Source organism: Phocoena sinus, chromosome 6, assembly GCF_008692025.1.
Source record: "Phocoena sinus isolate mPhoSin1 chromosome 6, mPhoSin1.pri, whole genome shotgun sequence".
In the NCBI taxonomy this organism is placed as follows: domain Eukaryota; kingdom Metazoa; phylum Chordata; class Mammalia; order Artiodactyla; family Phocoenidae; genus Phocoena; species Phocoena sinus.
Window position 1 is genome coordinate 43,187,528 of NC_045768.1, and position 19,594 is coordinate 43,207,121.

General features: G+C 33.7%; 1 protein-coding gene across 6 annotated transcripts in view; it reads right to left on the reverse strand.

The window, feature by feature from the left end:
• Positions 1–19,594, reverse strand: part of VPS13A (vacuolar protein sorting 13 homolog A) — a 236,934-nt gene that overhangs the window by 87,449 nt on the left and 129,891 nt on the right. For all 6 annotated transcript variants that reach the window (XR_004350289.1, XR_004350290.1, XM_032634365.1 and 3 more), the window contains exons 34-39: positions 18,848–18,995; positions 15,605–15,755; positions 8,509–8,636; positions 8,040–8,209; positions 7,280–7,497; positions 6,336–6,568 (exon numbers count right to left, since the gene is read on the reverse strand). Coding sequence is in view for 4 of the 6 variants with exons in the window: in XM_032634365.1 (XP_032490256.1) it covers positions 6,336–6,568; positions 7,280–7,497; positions 8,040–8,209; positions 8,509–8,636; positions 15,605–15,755; positions 18,848–18,995 (1,048 nt within the window). In the remaining 2 variants the exon portion in view is untranslated. The remainder of the gene's footprint in view (positions 1–6,335; positions 6,569–7,279; positions 7,498–8,039; positions 8,210–8,508; positions 8,637–15,604; positions 15,756–18,847; positions 18,996–19,594) is intronic.

Sequence of the window (19,594 nt, forward strand, 5' to 3'; positions counted from 1 at the left end):
TTGGCGAGCATGTGGAGAAAAGGGAACCCTTATACACTGTTGGTGGGAATGTAAATTAGTGCAACCACTATGGAAGACAGTATTGAAGTTCCTTAAAAAACTGAAAACAGAACTACCATATGACCTAGCAATTCCACTCCTGGGTAATAGCCAAAAAACCCAAAAACCCAAATTCAAAAAGATACATGGACCTCAATGTTCAAAGCAGCATTATTTACAATTGCCAAGATATGGAAGTAACCTTAGAGGCCATCAACAGATGAATGGATCAAGAAGATGTGGGGTGTGTATACATACACACACACACACACACACACACACACACACACACACACACACAGAGGAGTACTACTCTGTCATGAAAAAGAATAAAAATTTGCCATCTGCAGAAACATGGATGGATTTGGAGGGCATTATGCTAAGTGAAATAAGTCACACAGAGAAAGACAAAGATTGTACGGTATCACATGTAGAATCTAAAAAATAAAATAAACTGGTGAATATAACAAGAAAGAAGCAGACTCATATTCTAGTGGTTACCAGTGGGAAGAGGGAAGCAGAAAGAAGGGCAATATAGGGGTCGGGGAATAAGAGGTACAAACTATGAGTTATAAAATAAGCTACAAGGATATACTGTACAACAGAGGGAATATAGCCAATATTTATAATAACTATAAATGGAGCATAACCTTTAAAAATTGTGAATCACTATATTATATACCTGTAACTTATGTAATATTGTACAGTATCTATGCTTCAATTAAAAAAAAAAGTCTGCTTGAAACTATAAGCATGCTACCTAGGCAACCTTGCAAAGTCCCCAAGGAAAAAAACAGGAGCAGAGAAGTTATCTCAAAACTTCATGGTAGTTTACCTTCTAGTTATTTGTGAAGTGCTTTAGACACACACACACACACACACACACACACACACACACACACACACACACTAAGCAGAAGGCAATATTGCTAAGTAGAGTGAAATGGTCAGCAATTTCAGAATGATATGGAGAATGGGGCTGAAAAAAAAAATTTTTTTCAGAATCTGCCAAAAATGGGCTTTAATATGGGCCCTAGTAAGTACTCCTGGCTGTCAGATGGGATGCAGAGAGAAATACTATATACTAGTGGATATGAACCAGGAGTAAACAAGGCTTTACAACAACTGCAACCCAGCCTCTAATAAGTTTAATTCCTACTAGATAAAGGTAAACTGTTCCCAGTCTAGATGTCGAACAAAGAGCAAGTGAAAACCTCCTTACAGGAAGAAAATAATCAGTGAAACCTCTATAACATTTCATTATACTGTCTGGCATTCAATAATAAAGTATCTGATATAAGAAGAAACAAAAACTAAAGAGAAAACAGAAATAAACAGAGATGACTCAATTATTGGCATTATCAAGAACAAACTTTAAAGTAATTTTGATTAATATGTAAAAAAAATGAATGACAGAGGGGTCAATAAAAAGAAATTATATAACTTAAAAATGCAATACTAGAAATTAAGAACTTGATAATAATGTTTAATAGCACACTAGACAAAACAGAAGACAGAATTAGGAAAAAAATTAAGAAAATTAGGAAAAAACATCCAGTGTGAAGCATGGAACAATATGAATGGAGAATAAAGAAGTGTGCTTAAGTGACATATGGAATATGACTAAAATGTCTAACAAGAAACTGAGAGTCAAAGAAGGGAAGGAGAGAAAATATGTGACATAGAAGCAATATCTAATGAGATAATGACAAAGAATTTTCTAAACCTATGAAATACACAAAGCTACAGATTCAAGAAGTACCACAGGCTCCAAAAGAATAAATATAAAGCACATCTAGACATACCATGAAAGTTTTAAATGTACATAGCTACCAATTTAAAACTTTATATCCAGCAAAATTATCCTTCAAAAGAAAAAGCAAAATAAAGACATTTCCACACAAAAACTGACAGTATCTGCCACCAAGAGACCACATTAAAATAAATACTAAAAGGGGCTTTTCAAAAAAATAAAAAATAAATAAAATAAAAGGAGCTTTTCAGGAAGAAAATGATTCCAGATGTAAAAATGGAGATGTAGGAAGAAGTAAAAAATAATAGAAACAGATTATATGTGGTTAAATATAAATGAATACTGACTGCAACAAAAACAAAAATACCCTGTAGATTCTAAATATATATTGAATTAAAATCTATGACTACTATTACAAAATGGTAGAAGAGGATTTAAAGCATTCTAAAAGACTTAAAAGTGGTAAAAACATTTATATTAGACTTTACTAAGTCTAGAATGCATGTTATAATATCCAGAAAAATTTAAAAGTCCTATTAATCCCCCAAAAAGAACAATACAGAGAAGAAAACAACATAAAACATATGGAACAAATAGTATGAATAGTAGGTCACAGATTTAAAACCAATTACAGTACAGGAGTTACAGTGAGTAAATGCACTAAATCTTAATTAAAAGACTCAACTATGAAAAACAAATAAATACGCTGCTTACAAAAATACCGTAGCTTAAACATAAGGAAACTGAAAGGTTAAAAGTAAAAGGATAGGGCTTCCCTGGTGGCGCAGGGGTTGAGAGTCCGCCTGCCGATGCAGGGGACACGGGTTCGTGCCCCGGTCCAGGAAGATCCCACATGCCGCGGAGCGGCTGGGTCCGTGAGCCATGGCCGCTGAGCCTGAGCGTCCGGAGCCTGTGCTCCGCAACGGGAGAGGCCACAACAGTGAGAGGTACCGCAATAAATAAATAAATAAAAATAATTTAAAAAAAAAAAAAAAAAAAAAAAAGTAAAAGGATAGGAAAAAATATACCATGCAAATGCCACAAAGAAGCTGGAATAGGTATACTAATAGTAGGTAAGTAGAATTTAGAAATCATTTCCAGAGATAAAGAAGACATTTTAATAAAATGGTCAAATCTACCAGCAAGATTTAATACAGAATGTGTACATATTTAAATGATCTAGCTTCAAAATATATAAAGGAAATATTGAAAAAACTAAACATAAAATAGCTAAATTCACAATAAAAATAGATTTTAATAGATTTCTTTCAATAAACTGATAAAATGGACAGGGAAAAAAAAGGTTCTAAGAATATAGCAGATCTGAACAATGTTATGGACAAAATCTATCTAAATAGAATGCTATTCCTCAAACAACAAAACACACTTTTTCCCCAGTGGACATTCAATATTCATAAAAACAAAGCCAACCATATCCTGGGCCATAAGATAAGTCTCAACAAACTTCAAAGAATTAAAATCAGAATATGTTAATAGACCACAGTGATATCAATGTAAAAATCAACAATAAAAAGACAACCAGAAAACCCCTAAATATTTGGAAATTAAGCAAAACCCTTCTAATCCACGCATAAAAAATAAAAATGAGGAAGTATTTTTAACAGAATAAAAATACAACATATCAACACTAGTAGCTGTGCTTAGAGGAAAAATTACTCTCTTAAAAGGCATATGCTGGGAAGAAAAAAGACAGAATATCAATTATCTAAGCATCCATTAAGAAGTTAAAAAAATTACAGCAATTTAACCCAAATAAAAAAACAACAACAACAATAATAAAACAGAAAACAAATGTATAATGAAGGGAATCAAGCAGGTGACATTTTGGTCTTTAGAAAGACTGCCTTTGCTGGGCTCCCTTAAAACTGTGTGCTGACATATTACTAAATTCTGACCAAAAGGATGTGAGCAGAAGTGGTATGTGCAACTTCTGGGCAGTGCTCTTAGAATGGGCATCCCTTTTTGCCTTCATGTTCTCTCCTTACCACCACCACTCACCCCCAGCAACCTGCAACGTAGGTACATTGTGAGCTATCTTTGAACAAGCAGATTAAGTTACAGCCTACGAATAGTGGAACAAGATGGAAAGAGCCTGGTTCCCCTACATTACACCAGAGCCATTAAACTGAGTCATTATTCCATGTTTCTAGAAAGAATACTTAGTTCTACCATGCATTAGCTACCTTTTGGAGGGGGGACCTCTTGTTACAGCAGCCTAATTAATATCCTAATACAAAATTTCATACCTAAAAATTGGCACAATTGCAACAAAGTAAAAAGTATCTGTGACTGATTTAGCAACTGGATAGACAAGGGATATATCAAAATACAAAGCTGATAATTCTAACAATGCTACAGCAAAATATTTGGTAAAACTGCTACTGGTGGTACCTAGGAAGACAGACCATGTTCTTAACAACAACAACAAAAAAGCCTAAAATTTTAGCTAGACAGGTCTGGCTAGAATCTTGATGTGTATTAGCTCCTTCTTTCTATTGTTTGCAAAGGCCTATAAGAGAAGGGAAAACACTGAGGAGAGCCAAGCTCTAAAGAGGAAACTCAGCAAGAAATAAGACTGTGGCTGCTATTTTTTCTCTGGCAATTTTTGTTAAGATCAGACATGGGAGCCAAAAAAAAAAAAAAGATAACAGATGTGGCTATCCCCCTCCCCCAAACCTACTGTTAAAATAGCCTTTACTAAGTCAGGATGAAGGGAGGATAGGCAGATGACAGATTCGTAAATAAAACAAGAAAACCACCCTGTGAATAAATAGTAGCTTTGGATATTAAGGTTACTTACAAATGGAACCACCGAGATGGCAAACTAAACGTTTAATGAACTAAGGACTGCCAAAGAGACCAGTATCTGGCATACAAAAGCTTGTTATTATTAAAACTGCTAAAACAATCTCCAAGTAATAAACTCAACAGGAAGTAAGCTGTGAAAAAAGTGCAGTTCCCGAAAAAAGAAAACAGCCACTTCAGATGTGTCTACAGTGCATAATGATTAAAAGAAAAAAAAAAAAAATCTCTCAGAGGGGAAAGCCAGAGCCACGTGAGAAAATGAGGACAATGTTCTTTCAAGAGAAAAAAAATCAAGGACTCCAACTCGGTCTATCCAAGGAATTTACTCCACTGCTGGAGCTTAAAGTTTTCACAATTCCACTCAGCAGGATATGATAATTGTTATGAAATCAATGACTGCCAAGTGTTTCCCATTCTTTCTTTTTCTGAATGTGTTTTTAAATTGCAATTATCCTGTCCTTACAGCACTGTTACACTAGTGGTTGTGTAGATAGTGGTGAAGTGTGTGCCTGTTGAAAAGTGGTAACTTATTTGTCTAGTACTTAATATACTGCCAGATCAAAAGAAGTCACATGCAGACTCAACAGAGAAAACTGTCACCTAAAGATCTTGAACTCTGAGCTGAGATTTTATCCCTTGAGGAACAAGTGAATATGTTTTATGGGTGAGAAAAGACAAGTATGGATTATCTGTATGAACAAAGGAAGAAACCTTTGAGTGGACTGTAAGAAGACCCTCTAGTTGCCACCTGTTATCTGTTCTCCTTTTCTTCCACAGTAACAGAAATTTCATCTGAGCATAACATAGCTCAGAAAAGAGACCACATTCTCCAACCTTTTTTGAAGGTAAGGGTGGTCATACAGCTACATTCAAGCCAAAAGACTGAATAGAAAAAATACACATAAAACATCTACGTATAACCTAAAAGAGAATCAGTATGCCTTCCATTTTTTATTTCTTCTCTTTGCTTAGAAGTGAGCCATCAGCCTTGCAAACTAGGGAAACAGTCTATCCTATATCCTAACCAATACATAGGTATTTACTTTTAACAAAATTACATCTTGTATTTCTATGTTGTTAATACTTAGAATATTTATACTTCTATTACTCCTGTGGGAGTCTAAATATTTTTATAAGTGTTTTATACGAGTACTAGGAGTCAGATAGTTAACTTGAAAAGACGTTTTTGAAGAAATGAATTTTAATCAGTTATGAAGAGGAGGAAGGCCAAGAGGATATTAGAGAATAAAATACAAATGTGAAGTATGTCAAAACAAGTGGCTGATGGTACAAATAAGCCATACGGAAAAAAGGAAAAAACGTGTCTGAGCAAAAATGTCTAGATGGGAGAAAAAAATTAAAAATAATAAAACTGAAACAGCACCAGAAACAATTGGTAGTAAGTCTTAAAGGCCAAAAAGCAGTGTGGAATTGATATGGTTAGAAAGTCAGAGTAAAGTCTTCACTGAGAAGTATCTAGATGAAAGCAACTTCTTAGTGAGACTATCTCCACAAACACATAAAACAATAAGGAACAACTGGAAAAATGAAAAAGAGTTTCAAAGCTGGTGTAATAATAATCTACATTAGGCTCTACAAGCAGAAAGAAAGGCATTTTACAGAGTAAGGTTGGAAAGTATGTAGGCACTTTCTTAAATGACATACACTAAATACAAAATAGTTTACAATTAAGCTAATAAGTAAATAGTAAACTCACAGTAGTGATTTTTCCTTTTCTCTTGACTGGAAGAAATGGGCATGCTCTCACTTGGAGATCTTTAATGGCAGCGGTCATTGTATTATTTTCAAAGTCACCTTGCCAACAAATCTCACATTGTGTTGTAATGACTAAGGCAGGGGCATCATTTCTTGTCATATCAGCCACAAACACAATTTCAGGATTTTTAATAATAATATTAATTTCCCACTTCTCTGATTGCTGTACAAGTGCTAAAATAGAAATAAAAACAATGTTTTAAAATAGTTATAAATCTTTCTTATATACATTACTTATGAAAAATTATTATTTATAGGAAAATGTTACTTTCATTCTAAGTAAAAAGTAAAATAAAAGAATCTTAGGTCCCAAAGGAATTTACTGCAACCCTCTCGGTATAAGATTTAAAGAAGGTATAGCCATAAGAATATTTCAAAATGTAGGGAAAAATCTCCACTATTTAATGGCAGAGCTGGAAATAAATCTAGTTTCTAACTCTCAGCTTGACACTCTTTCTACTATACCACAATGAATGAAATATGTAAAAGATAGTAGAAAATTATAAATATTGAATATAACAAGAATAAAAGAGGACTTTAAGTTAAAATACTATCTTTAATTATGAAAAGGAGTGGCTGTTTCATTATTCTCTTTCCGTTTTCTTCCAACGAATTCTTTCAAATTACTGTCTTCAAAGAAGTACAGTTACTTATTTTAATAAAGGTCTCATAATTTTTGAACCCAATATATATTTACACCTTGAAAAATATGCAAACTGTACATCTTATCAGAAAACACATTTAAGTTTTCCTTTTACCTCTGAAAAATAAAGATTTTTAACTTATTTAATCCACTTAACCTCATCATCTAGAAGGCTAATCAAGGTAAGTGCTATTATAGCACTTCAATAATACAGATATTAAATGTTTTAGCCAATAACTAACCTTCTTCTTTAGCAGTCCATGTTTGAACACTGGTTTCTACAGCAGTGCCTGTAGTGTAGGCCTCAAGAAAGACATTTGCAACTGTCAGCAGAAATTCCACACTTGCACAAATATACATTTCTTGAAGGACTAAATCAGCCACCCAACCGTCTCTGACTCTCCTATACCTTATATCCATCATGTCCTTTTTGTCAAACCCAACTGTTAGTCCTATCATTCTGAAAAACACAATAATAACAGTTCCTATGAGTATCTTACAAATAATCAAACACACCAATAAAACTCAAAGACCTCTTATCCCTTTCACTGATAGCAAACCAGCATTCTGAAGTCATTTCTCTTAGTAAGATCACAAAGGACTCCAAATAATAAACTTACAGACTTTGGGAGCTCAACTGTTTCATAAATTAGGAAGTATATCCTTAAGAAATTATCAGAATTTTGAATCTCAGCATATTTTTTCTCAATTTTTCATATATTTCCCATTACAATTTGCACGGATTAATAATTTAGATAATACAGATTAATTTAAAAACTGATTTAATTACACTGATTATTTCTATATAACCCATCAATCAACCATTCAGCAAGAACAGCACATAACCAGTGCATTTCAAATGTTGGCTTAAAACTATGGACTCAACTGCATTGAAGCTCTGAAGATTTTAGTAAATTTCCAGAAAACGAACATGCAACTTTGGGAGTAAGTTCTGTAAAATATACCAACCATTTCTCAAGTAAAAACTTAGAACACTATTACCTAGGAGTTGCTTTCTTGACATGAGGCCTTTTGTCATCTAAAATACAGTTTTTTAATGAGAAGGAAGAAAATGTTGAGTCATCTGTATACATTTTTAAAGTACTTATAATATTCTCCAACTTAAATTCAGCAAGTTTCAGAGAAGGATCACGAATATCTGTAAATGAAGTCTGTGGAAGAGGAAATCAATACAAATTTTACACAAAAACACAAATTTAAAACATATTTTAAGACATGAAATACCACATTCTCTATCTCCAAAGAGCTCATAATGAAAGGCATGAAAAATAATAACTTTAAAATTTTATTTTTCATATCACTGGCTATAGGAAAGAAAACTCATTTTAAAAGGCAAATAGTTAAAATTATTTTATTATTAAAGTGAAAAGATCAACAATTTTTCTCAGAGGAACAGATATTCCAAAATATAGGAAACAAGAGAAAATATATTTTTTCTTCTTCACCTTACCTGTTTAGGACCTGGACTATACAATACCATGGTGAGATAATCAGTTCTGAAACTCATATTTAGTGTTGTCTTAACTTGGGAAGCATGTGAATGTACTTCTACCACAGCAGCTGTCACTACAGTTGTTCCTTGGAAAAATTAAAGTTATTGGACAAAAGAAGAAAGTCAGGAATGGTAGAACTCATTAAAACAGACCTGAACTAGATTTAAGATAATTGTTAAATAAATGGGTATAGTATAATGTTTTTCCAAAAAATTTAAAAGATTTAAAAATTCTGATGTTGAACTCACTAACTCCTGGCTTAGGATTCTTTACATAATAACCTGAGAGTATTAATTAAACTCTTGGTTTACTTTTAATAAACTCTTGGTTTAATTTTTGTAAAACAAGAATAAAAGAACTAACCACTGGGTTTGTTTTGGAGATTAAGCAAAACAGCATGTGTAAAATGCATACTAGAGTACCTGGTATATGTGTTTGGTATTTAAATTTTACTTCAAAATCTAAAACCAAACAAGATACTTTAGATGACATTTAAAAAATTGTTCCACTAAACAAAAGGATCCAAAATTCAATCTTTTCTACGTTTTATATTTTGGGACAAGGTATTATATATACATGGTACATATTAAATGGACATATAATAAAAACACAGCAATTCGTAATTCTCATTCTACTAGACTCCAGAGACAAGGACCACCATTCCAGGTAACTTATTTTTTAATTTCGGTAAAATTTACATCCGTGAAATGTATAGATCTTATCTGAAACATTTAATGAGATTTCATAAATACATACATCCATGTCACCAACACTCCAATTAAGATACTGAACATTCACATCACTCCAAAAAGTTCCCTTACAACACTTTCCCAGTCTATCCCAACCTCCCTACCATTCTAATTTCAATCACCTTAGATTAGTTTTGTGGGTTCTTAAATTCTGTATAAATGCAGTAAGATATATCATACTCTTTCATGTTTAGTTTCTTTCAGTTAATATTTCTGAAATTCACCCATGTTACTGTATGTGTCAGTAGCTCATTCTTTATGTACTCTGAAAATACACTGCATGAAAATTATTTCCAGATTTAAGCTATTATGAATAAATCTGCTGTAAATATTCCTAAATAAGTCATTTTGTGTATATATGCACTTATTTTGGGGTGCAGTGGGAGTAAATACTTAGGCTTATAATTGTTTGTTATAGGGTAGGTATACATTAACTGCCTAACTTTGTCAAAAGTAGTTATACTATTTCACTTTCCTAAGAGCCACATGTGAGAGTTTCAGCAGTTTCACATTCTCGTCAACATTTGGTGTTGTCAGTCTTTTAAACTTTAGTCTGGTAAACGGAAGTCTTCCTGATAAATAACTACGTTAGCATCTTATCATGTGCTTACTGTCCATTTAACCCATTATCCTTTCTAAAGTATCCAAATCTTTTGGGCATTTGTTTTTTAAAAAGTTACTAATTTCAAGGAGTTCTGTATTCTAGATATAAGAACAAGGTCAGATAAAGGCATCTTGAATATTTCGTCTAGTCTGAAGCCCAATCTTTCACAATCTTGATACTATCATTTCTCCCCCTTTTTTTAAAATTAATTAATATTTTTTTAGCCGCGTTCGGTCTTCCTTGCTGCGGCGGGCTTTCTCTAGCTGTGGTGAGCGGGAGCTCCTCTTCGCTGCGGCGCACGGGTTTCTTATTGTGGTGGCTCCTCTTGTTGCGGATTGCAGGCTCTAGGGGCATGACCTTCATTAGTTGAGGCGCGTGGGCTCAGTAGTTGTGGCTCGCGGGCTCTAGAGTGCAGGCTCATGGTTGTGGTGCATGGGCTTGGTTGCTCTGCGGCATGTGGGATCTTCCCGGACCAGGGCTTGAACCCATGTCACTGGCATTGGCAGGCGGATTCGTAACCACTGTGCCACCAGGGAAGTCCCTGACACTATCTTTTGATGAGCAGAAGTTTAACATTTTGACGAGGTCTACTTTACGAAGTTTTTCTTTTATGGTTAGTGCTTTTTTATCTATCCAAGAAATCTTTGGCTATCCCATGAAGATATTCTTTCATGTTCCTTCTTCTAGAAGTTTAAAAGTTTTACCTTTCAAATATATGCCTTTCATCCATCTCAAATTGATTTGTGTATGGTGTGAAGGGACAAGTTCAATTTTTCCTACATTTACCTAGTTATGACAGCACCATTTGTTTAAAAGTTTATCTTTTCCCTATTGACCAGTCTTTGTTGAGTATCAGTTTACTTGTATGTCTTCTGGACATTCTGTTTTACAAATCTATTTGTCTATGTTATGCCAATAACATACTAACTTAATTATTGAAGATTTATTGTAAATTGTGAAATTAGATAGTGTAAATCTTTGCTCTTTCATACACACACACACACACACACACACACATACACGGCTATTCTTGATCCTTAGCTATATAAGCTTTTAAAGTAATTTTTAAATTTCTATTAAAGTTTGACTGGGATTATGTTGAATATATAAATCAATATGGTGAGAACTGACATTTAAGCAATACGGATATTTTAACAATACTGAGATTTTTCAATGCACAAACATGGCATACATTTTCATATATATAGGTCACTTAGTTTTTCTCATGAGTATTTGGTATCTTTCAGTGTAGCAGTCTTGCATAATTTTGTTAAATTTCTTCCTAAGTATGTTTTCTGATGTTATTGCAAATAGTTTTAAAAGTCCTATTTCTCAATTGTTACATATTAACCCTGTAATCTTGTTAAAAATGCGAAATTGATTTAATTCTAGGAATTTGTTGAAGACTTCTTAGGGTTTTCTGTCTAATCAATCATGTTGAGAAAAAAGGCATTTTTAATTCTTTCTACTCTGTAGACCTTTTCTTGGGGACTTCCCTGGCAGTCCAGTGGTTAAGACTCTGCGCTTCCACTGCAAGGGGCGTGGGTTTGATCCCTGGCTGGGGAACTAAGATCCCACATGCCACGTGGTGTGGCTGAGAAGATATTAAAAAAAAAAACAAAAACCTTCCTTTGGCTGTATTGCTCTGTCAATGACTACCAGCTGAACAGGAATGGTGAATGTGGACATTCTTGCCTTGTTCCTATTTTAGGTGGAAAACTTTCTACTTCATTATTAAGTATGCCTTTTTAGACATTTCTAGTTTTTATCACAAATAGGTGCTGAATTTTAAAAAATGTTTTTCCTGCATCTATTGAGGTGATATAACTTTTTCTCCTTTCTCTATTAATTTGGTGAGTTAGCTTAATTGATTTTTGAGTGTTAAACCAACTTTTCATTTTGGGATAATTCTCAGTTAGCCAAGATGAAATATCCTATATCCTTATTGCTGGATTCAGTATACTAATATATTGTTAAGAATTTTAATGCCTGTGTTCATGAGGGATACTGGTGTGCGATATTCGTTTCTTGAAGTGGCTTTTTCTGTTTTGTTTTTGATTTTAGTTTTTGGTACCAGGGTAATGCTTGCTTCATAAAATGTCTAAGGAAGTGTTCCCCTCTCCTCTATTTTCCAAAGAGTTTAACACTGGTATTATTTCTTATTTAAATATTTACTAGAATTCACCACTGAAATTCAATTCTTTTAATAGATACAGAGCTACTCAGATTTTCTATTTCATCCTATGTCAGTTTTGGTAATTCTTTTTTTCCAAAAAATTTTTACACTTCATATAAGCTCTAGAATTTATTATCACAAAATTATTCATAATATTTCCTTATTGTCCTGGTAGTGAACTACTGCAATCTAATTAATTCTGATATTGATAATTTATTTTCTATCAGTCTTGCTAAGGATTTATCAACTTCATTAGTCTTTCCAATGAAAACAATTTTGGACTTTGGTAATTTTCTCTCCTGCTTATCTGTTTCTCTTTCACTGATTTCTACTGTTGTCTATATTACTCTCTTCCTTTTATTTATTTTGGGTTTGATCTGCTCTTCTAGTTTCTTGAGGTAGAAGATTTTATCTTTGATTTTTAACTCCAGTATAGTCCTTTATAGCTACAAATTTTTCAGCACTGCTTTAGTTGCATCCCACAAATTTTGACATTTTATGTTCATTATTTTTCAGTTTAAATAATTTTGATTTCCCTTGTTTTTCTTTTTTAACCCATCAGTTATTCAGAAATTGTTTAATGTCCAAGTATTTCAAGCTTTTTTGACATCCAATTGCTATTGATTTCTAACTTAATTCCATGTGGTCAGAAAACTTTAGCCCCTCCCTCCCCACAATGGTCTATCTTTGTGAATATTCCAGGAGTCCTTTAAAAAAAAGTATATTCTGCAATTGTTGAGTGAAGTATTATATTATATCAATTAGGTCAAGTTTTTTTAACAGTATTCAAATATTCTATATTCTTTCTGATTTTTTAGTCTATATTCTATCAACTAAGAGTGGTGTGCTAACTATCCAACTATGATTTTGTATATGTGTATATCCTCCTTTAGTTCTGTCACTTTTTGCTGCACATATTTTGAAGCTCTGTTATTAGCACATATACATTTAGATTTCTTTGTGAATTGATCCCTTTAACTTCATTAAAAAAACCAAAAAAACAAAATTGTATGTGTCTTTTTGAATTATGGTTTTCTCTGGGTATATGCCCAGTAGTGGGATTGCTGGGTCATATGGTAATTCTATTTTTAGTTTTTTGAGGAACCTCCATACTGTTCTCCATAGTGGCTGTATCAATTTACATTCCCATCAACAGTGCAGGTGGGTTCCCTTTTCTCCACACCCTCTCCAGCATTTATTGTTTGTAGATTTTCTGATGATGCCCATTCTAACTGGTGTGAGGTAATACCTCACTGCAGTTTTGATTTGCATTTCTCTAATAATTAGTGAAGTTGAGCATCTCTTCATGTACATGCACCCCAAGGTTCACTGTAGCACTACTTACAATAGCCAGGTCATGGAAGCAACCTAAATGTCCATTGACAGATGAATGGATAAAGAAGATGTGGTACCTATATACAATGGAATACTACTCAGCCATAAAAAGGAACGGAACTGGGTCATTTATAGAGACGTGGATGGACCTAGAGACTGTCATACAGAGTGAAGTAAGTCAGAAAGAGGAAAACAAATATCGTATATTAACACATATATCTGGAAACTAGGAAAATAGTACAGATTAACTGGTTTGCAAGGCAGAAATAGAGACCCAGGTGTAGAGAACAAACATATGAACACCAAGTGGGGAAGGGGAGGGTGGGATGAATTGGGAGACTGGGATTGACATATATACACTAATATGTATAAAATAGATAACTAATGAGAACCTGATAGACCTTCTTGACTCAAGAGTTGCTACACACTTTCAATTTGTATAAAATACAGAATCTGAAAAGCACAATAAAAAATGAAGTACAATGAAACGAGGTATACCTGTAATTTCTTTAGGAATGGGTATAAAGAAACTAAACTTTGAGTCACTGGAAATCTGAAAATTATTGTTTTCACATTTAGATGATGGTTTGGCCATATATAGAATCCTAACTTCAAAATAACTTTCCTTAGAAATTTGGCTATATTACTCCATTGTCTTTCATCCTCCATCCATCCCATCCCATCCAGTTTCATTCATGATAAATCTGATTCCAGTCACTTTTTCCCCAAGCCCTAAAAGGCAGCCTGGTTTTTCTTCAACTAAAAATATTACTTTTGTTGTTCTGACATTTCATGAACATGTGTTTGCATGGGGAGTCTTCAATCAGCTTGAAACTTGGTAGATTCTTTACATCCAAGATTTTGTTCCAATATTTACTTAGTTCTGGAGAGTTTTCTTCTATTATTTCTTTGAAAGATTCTTCTCTTCCATTCCCTCAGTTCTTTCTCCTGAAATACTTATTATTCTGGAAATTGGACCTTTTAAACTAAAGCTCTACCACTCTTAAGTTTTATATCACTTTCCATCTCTGTGCTTATCTTTTCTCTGTGTCATAGGAGATTACATTAACCATACAGTCCAACTCAGTACTTACATGCTAACCCCATGCTTTGTGCATTTGTTTTGTTTCAAAATTTCGGCAATCATATTTTTGGTTTCCAAGAACTCTTTCTTATCTTGGAAAGGCAGAAAGTAGTGAAGGTAGGATCCGGTTCTTATATTCTCAAAATCCTCTGATTATGAATTAGAGTTTGTTTTCTGTTTGTTCACGTTCTCTTTTGTTTCCTTAATTATTTCTGTTTCATTCAGGAAACACTATCTCTTTATCTTGGTTGCTTTCAGGCTTAGGTTCTTGTGATTTTCTTTATATCTGACCATAATATTTAACAATAACGGACCAGGCTGGTTATTCTAGCTAGTAAGAATGAGGATTCCGGTAATGTTACAAATGTAGGTTGTTTCTTTGCTGGGATTCTCCCTGACTGGAAAAGCTGTGCAATATATTAGTGCTTTGCAAGAGTGGGTCTTGTGAACTCGCAGATTTCACTTTGAGGTAGGCAGATTTGGGGTTCCTCAAAATGCCAGAATGAAGAGAACTTTATTCTAGTGAAGCAAAATCATCTCAGCAGTTCTAATTAACCCAATTCTCTATATGTGCTGGTGCTGAACTTAGCACCTAGTTAGGATTCTACATAATAAATTAAATCCAACATTGGATGCAGACTTCTTCTGAGTTACAATTCCCTCTGCTCTATTCCATCCACCTTCTAATTATTTGTTGAAATCCATCATTTACTAATGATCATCCTCTCTTGACATCTCTAATATTTTGATACTCCTAATATTAATACAAAATATTCCATCTGGAACATATGCTGCACTAGGAATAAGGGAGAAGGAGGGGATGAAGAGAAAAATTGAAAATAAGGACTTACAGGGAAGTTGGGATAACAAGAATAAATACATACTAAGGAATTTTGTCACAACGAGACTTGAAATTTTGATTCAAAGAAAAAAAATCAACAGAATGACTAATAACAGACAAATCAGAAATACCTGAATGAGATTAGCTAAAGAGAAAAGATTTATAAATCTTATTTTACCCAAACCTAGAACTAGGAAGAATGAAAGGAAGGATAGAAGGAAAGAAGAAAAGAGGACGGGGACTAATTTAAGGTTAAGCACATACCTCCTGAATGGTGTGAAGCATTAGTAGCACCACTAGTAACACTAGACTGATCTTTTATTACTCCACATGAGGCACTATCACTTTCTTCATACCATATGTTGCCGTGTAATGTTTTAAAAATAGTTGTTATATCTTCTTGACTAAGAATGAACTGTTAAAAAATAAGATTTGCTTATTTTAACATTACTATTTCATGCAGTCAAAAATTTTCATACAAGAAAAACAATTTTCATTTCAATCCTCTAAAAAGCCAACTTTTAACATATTAGATAATTCTACTAACTGAATATTCCATTTTTGAAATGACCATGTGATCTTCAGTACCTTGTGAAATACAGAACTAAACTAAATGTCAGCATCAATGAAGCTATGAATGATGAACGTTTTTTGTTATGAATGTAGCAATTAACCTACTAATTTTAAACCTTTAAAATGAACTTTCATTTTCAAGTATTCATGTAGCGCCTTTGTATTTTTTTGGTTAGTAAGCATCTCAATTTACAAATATAGAATAATCAAAAATAATAAATTTATACAATTGAAAATATTTTACAAGAATTATTTTAGTTGATCCTCACAAAAGTCGTAGGTTAAAGAGTATAATCCTGATTTTATATGAAGGTGAGGCTTGAATCATTAAGCATCATGCTTAAGTCCACTTGAAGAATGCAACACACTAACTCAAAACTCCATGTGTTGCAAATTTAGCCTAAAACCACTAGCATAAGACCTGTCTTGAAAGCTGTGACTGTTAATTTTATGGCAACCTGACTAGGTCGTGGTATGTAGAGATTTAGTCTAGATGTTATTATTCTACATGTTATGTGTATATATATATGTATATATTATATAATATATATATAAAGAAACACACACACATATATATACACATATATGTATATATGTATATGTATATGTGTGTATATATATATATATATATATATATATATATATATATATATATGGTCCTGCAGACCACCTACAAATGCCCAGCTGCCTTCTGGGGCAGATCCACTAGAATGAAACTGAGTCTTCCCCTATCAAGAGACACCCGAGGAGTTAGCAGCTGTTGCAGTCCACCTTAGGGGACCACATATTTGACTCCCCCTGGATCTCAACTTCAGAGTCAGGGAGAGGTTAAAACTGAGTCTTCAAGAAGTCAGTCTAACGCATCCAGACCAAGAGTATACACCCTCATACATACATACACACACACACACACACACACACACACACCCCACATATCCTATTGGTTCTATTTCTCTGAAGAACTCTAATACAACAGCAATTCAGTTAAAAAAAAAAAAAAAAAAGACCTGTGAGTTTTAAATTGGTATGTCTAATAACCTCAAAGGGATAACTTTAATTCCACAAAATTTAAGTTTTATTTGCATCAGGCTTCCTTTGACTACATTTCAAAAGTGATAAACTAATCTAGTGTTTTAAGATTAACTCCATGTGTACCTTATTCCTGCTACTTATGTTTTGTTTTTAAATTTTCATTTATTCATGACACTTATTTTGTGATTATTACGTAGCAGGTATTGCAAAAATAGTATATTCATATAAATTAATAAAATGAAATTAAATATTACAACTTCTAAACCATAGTCTTTCAATTAGTGCATGTTTACTGAATACCCCCGAAATAACTGATATTAATCATTACTCTTCACTCTTGCCAACAGCTCAGTACAGGAAGCTGGAAGAACTGTAAGGATTCAAGGAATACTGGTCTGTGGCTCCTACATTTCAGGACTGGCTGTGTATGCTACCACCGAACATCTGACAAGTCAAAAATCACAAACTGCAGCACTTAGCCTGGATGCATTAGAGCAACCGATTCTAGGCTCTTTGTGATGCAGAGGATGATGTCCAAGAGGGTTCCAATGTGTGAACCTGGGGGTGAGCCACAACAGCTGCTAACTATTCAGACAGATCACTGCAGGGGAAGACCCAATTTGATCTGTCCTGGAAGGCAGCTGGGCATTTGCAGAAGGTCTGCAACATCATCTGAACATTCTGCATGGATTCTTCTCTGGAGAAGAGTGAAGGAAAAGGGTGTCCCAGCCGCCCCACACAAATCTGCCTAATGACTGGGCCCAGTGGGGAGAAGATTTGCCCAGTATGCTAGGTAGAACTTGCTACTTATGTTTTATAAGTTTCTAACTGTTGTCTTACCAATACAAAGAGACTTCAATTATTTATCTTAAGAAGATATGGCCCATTTATAATTTAAGGAGTCCATATGATCTTATACACAGAGTTGAAAGATCTTGAGTTGAGATCATCATTTTCTTTTACATCTTTATTGGAATATAATTGCTTTACAATGGTGTGTTAGAGATCATCATGTTTTAAGCTTTAAATACATTTTTAAGTTACAAATCTGAAATTTTTTAAATGATGATTTTCTCTTTTTGAATATAATTTTTATGGGGAGAAATAGAAAGGGAAACGCGGGTGAAGGGAGGGAAGAGAATCTGTTAAGTAGGTTTCTTAAAGAAATCTTCCAGAAAGAGTGTGTGTTGCTGTCACTTTAGCAAAACATGTGATACAGTTTTGACTTCCATCCAGTCGAGAGGTAAAAATACGAACTTGTGGATAATTACACTGGAGATCTGTGACGCGATATCAACCAATAGGGAAGTAAAGTTACGTCTAAATTACTAACCATTTGCCATTTTCATCTTCAACCACTCCATTCTTCTAGGACCTTTGCTACGTTACTTCATATATTCCCATAGCTTCAAATACCATCTATAATCTGATGATTTCCAAATCATTATTTCCAGCCTTAGACCTCTCCACTAACATCTTTATTAAAATATCTAACTGACTACTTACAGCACCATGTCTAATATTTGTTTCCTTCATGATATTTACCATAATTTAGAACTATTTTAATTGTGTGCCTGTGGACTTTTTTACGGTCTATCTCACCTCTGGACCACCACCACCACCAACCCCTACGTTACACTGGTAAATTCCATGAAACCAGAGATAATGTCACAACTTCTTTGCCACAGGATCTCCAATATCTGGCACAGGGTCTAACATTCAGTAGGCACTCAAATATTTGTTGAATAAATGAATGACATTCAATGCATTCTAGGTTGTATGCTATTATTTCATTTGTGACCAAGGTAATTAATATACAACTTATACACACAAAATGACTTATGTCCCCAAGCAATATTTTTTAAGAAACAAAACAGGAATCAATAAGCATTCAAAAGTTACCTCCATGGGCTTTAGTTGAGCATTTACGTTAAAACAAGGAACTTCCTGGTACCACTCCCAGGATAAATTTCGCTCAACAATCACCTCAAGATTTAGTGGCAATAGTAGATCCAGTACTTCCTGGTATGCATCATTAATAAATTGAGACCTATAAGTAAAAATAAAATTGTTTTGAATAGTTTCATACAAAATCAGATAGTTAAAAAATTAATCTTTTTATATACAAATAATAGAAATCAATAATGTTGTGTGTGTGAAGAGAAAAATAAAATCGAACAGGCTTTCCATGTAAAATGAGAGATGAAAGTCACACACTTTCAAAGTCACCCACTAGAAACCTACAAGAAACCTGGGTAACTTTCTCTGAGGTGAAGTGTTCCATGTTGAAGAAAAATGAATTTTTTCAATAGGATTTTACAATATGTTAAAAAGCGCCAAAAATATACAAGTTGAACCGGTTTGCAGTGCAGAAATTGAGACACAGAGGTAGAGAACAAACGTATGGACACCAAGGGGGGAAAGTGGCGGGGAGGGGTGGTGGGATGGTGTGATGAATTGGGAGATTGGGATTGACATATATACACTTATATGTATAAAATGGATAACTAATAAGAACCTGCTGTATAAAAAAAATAAAATAAAATTCAAAAATAAAAAAATATATACAAGTTGGACAATAAACTCTTAAAATGAGAATTATCTCTACATCATCTATAAATATACATTACACGAGACATTATGAAAACA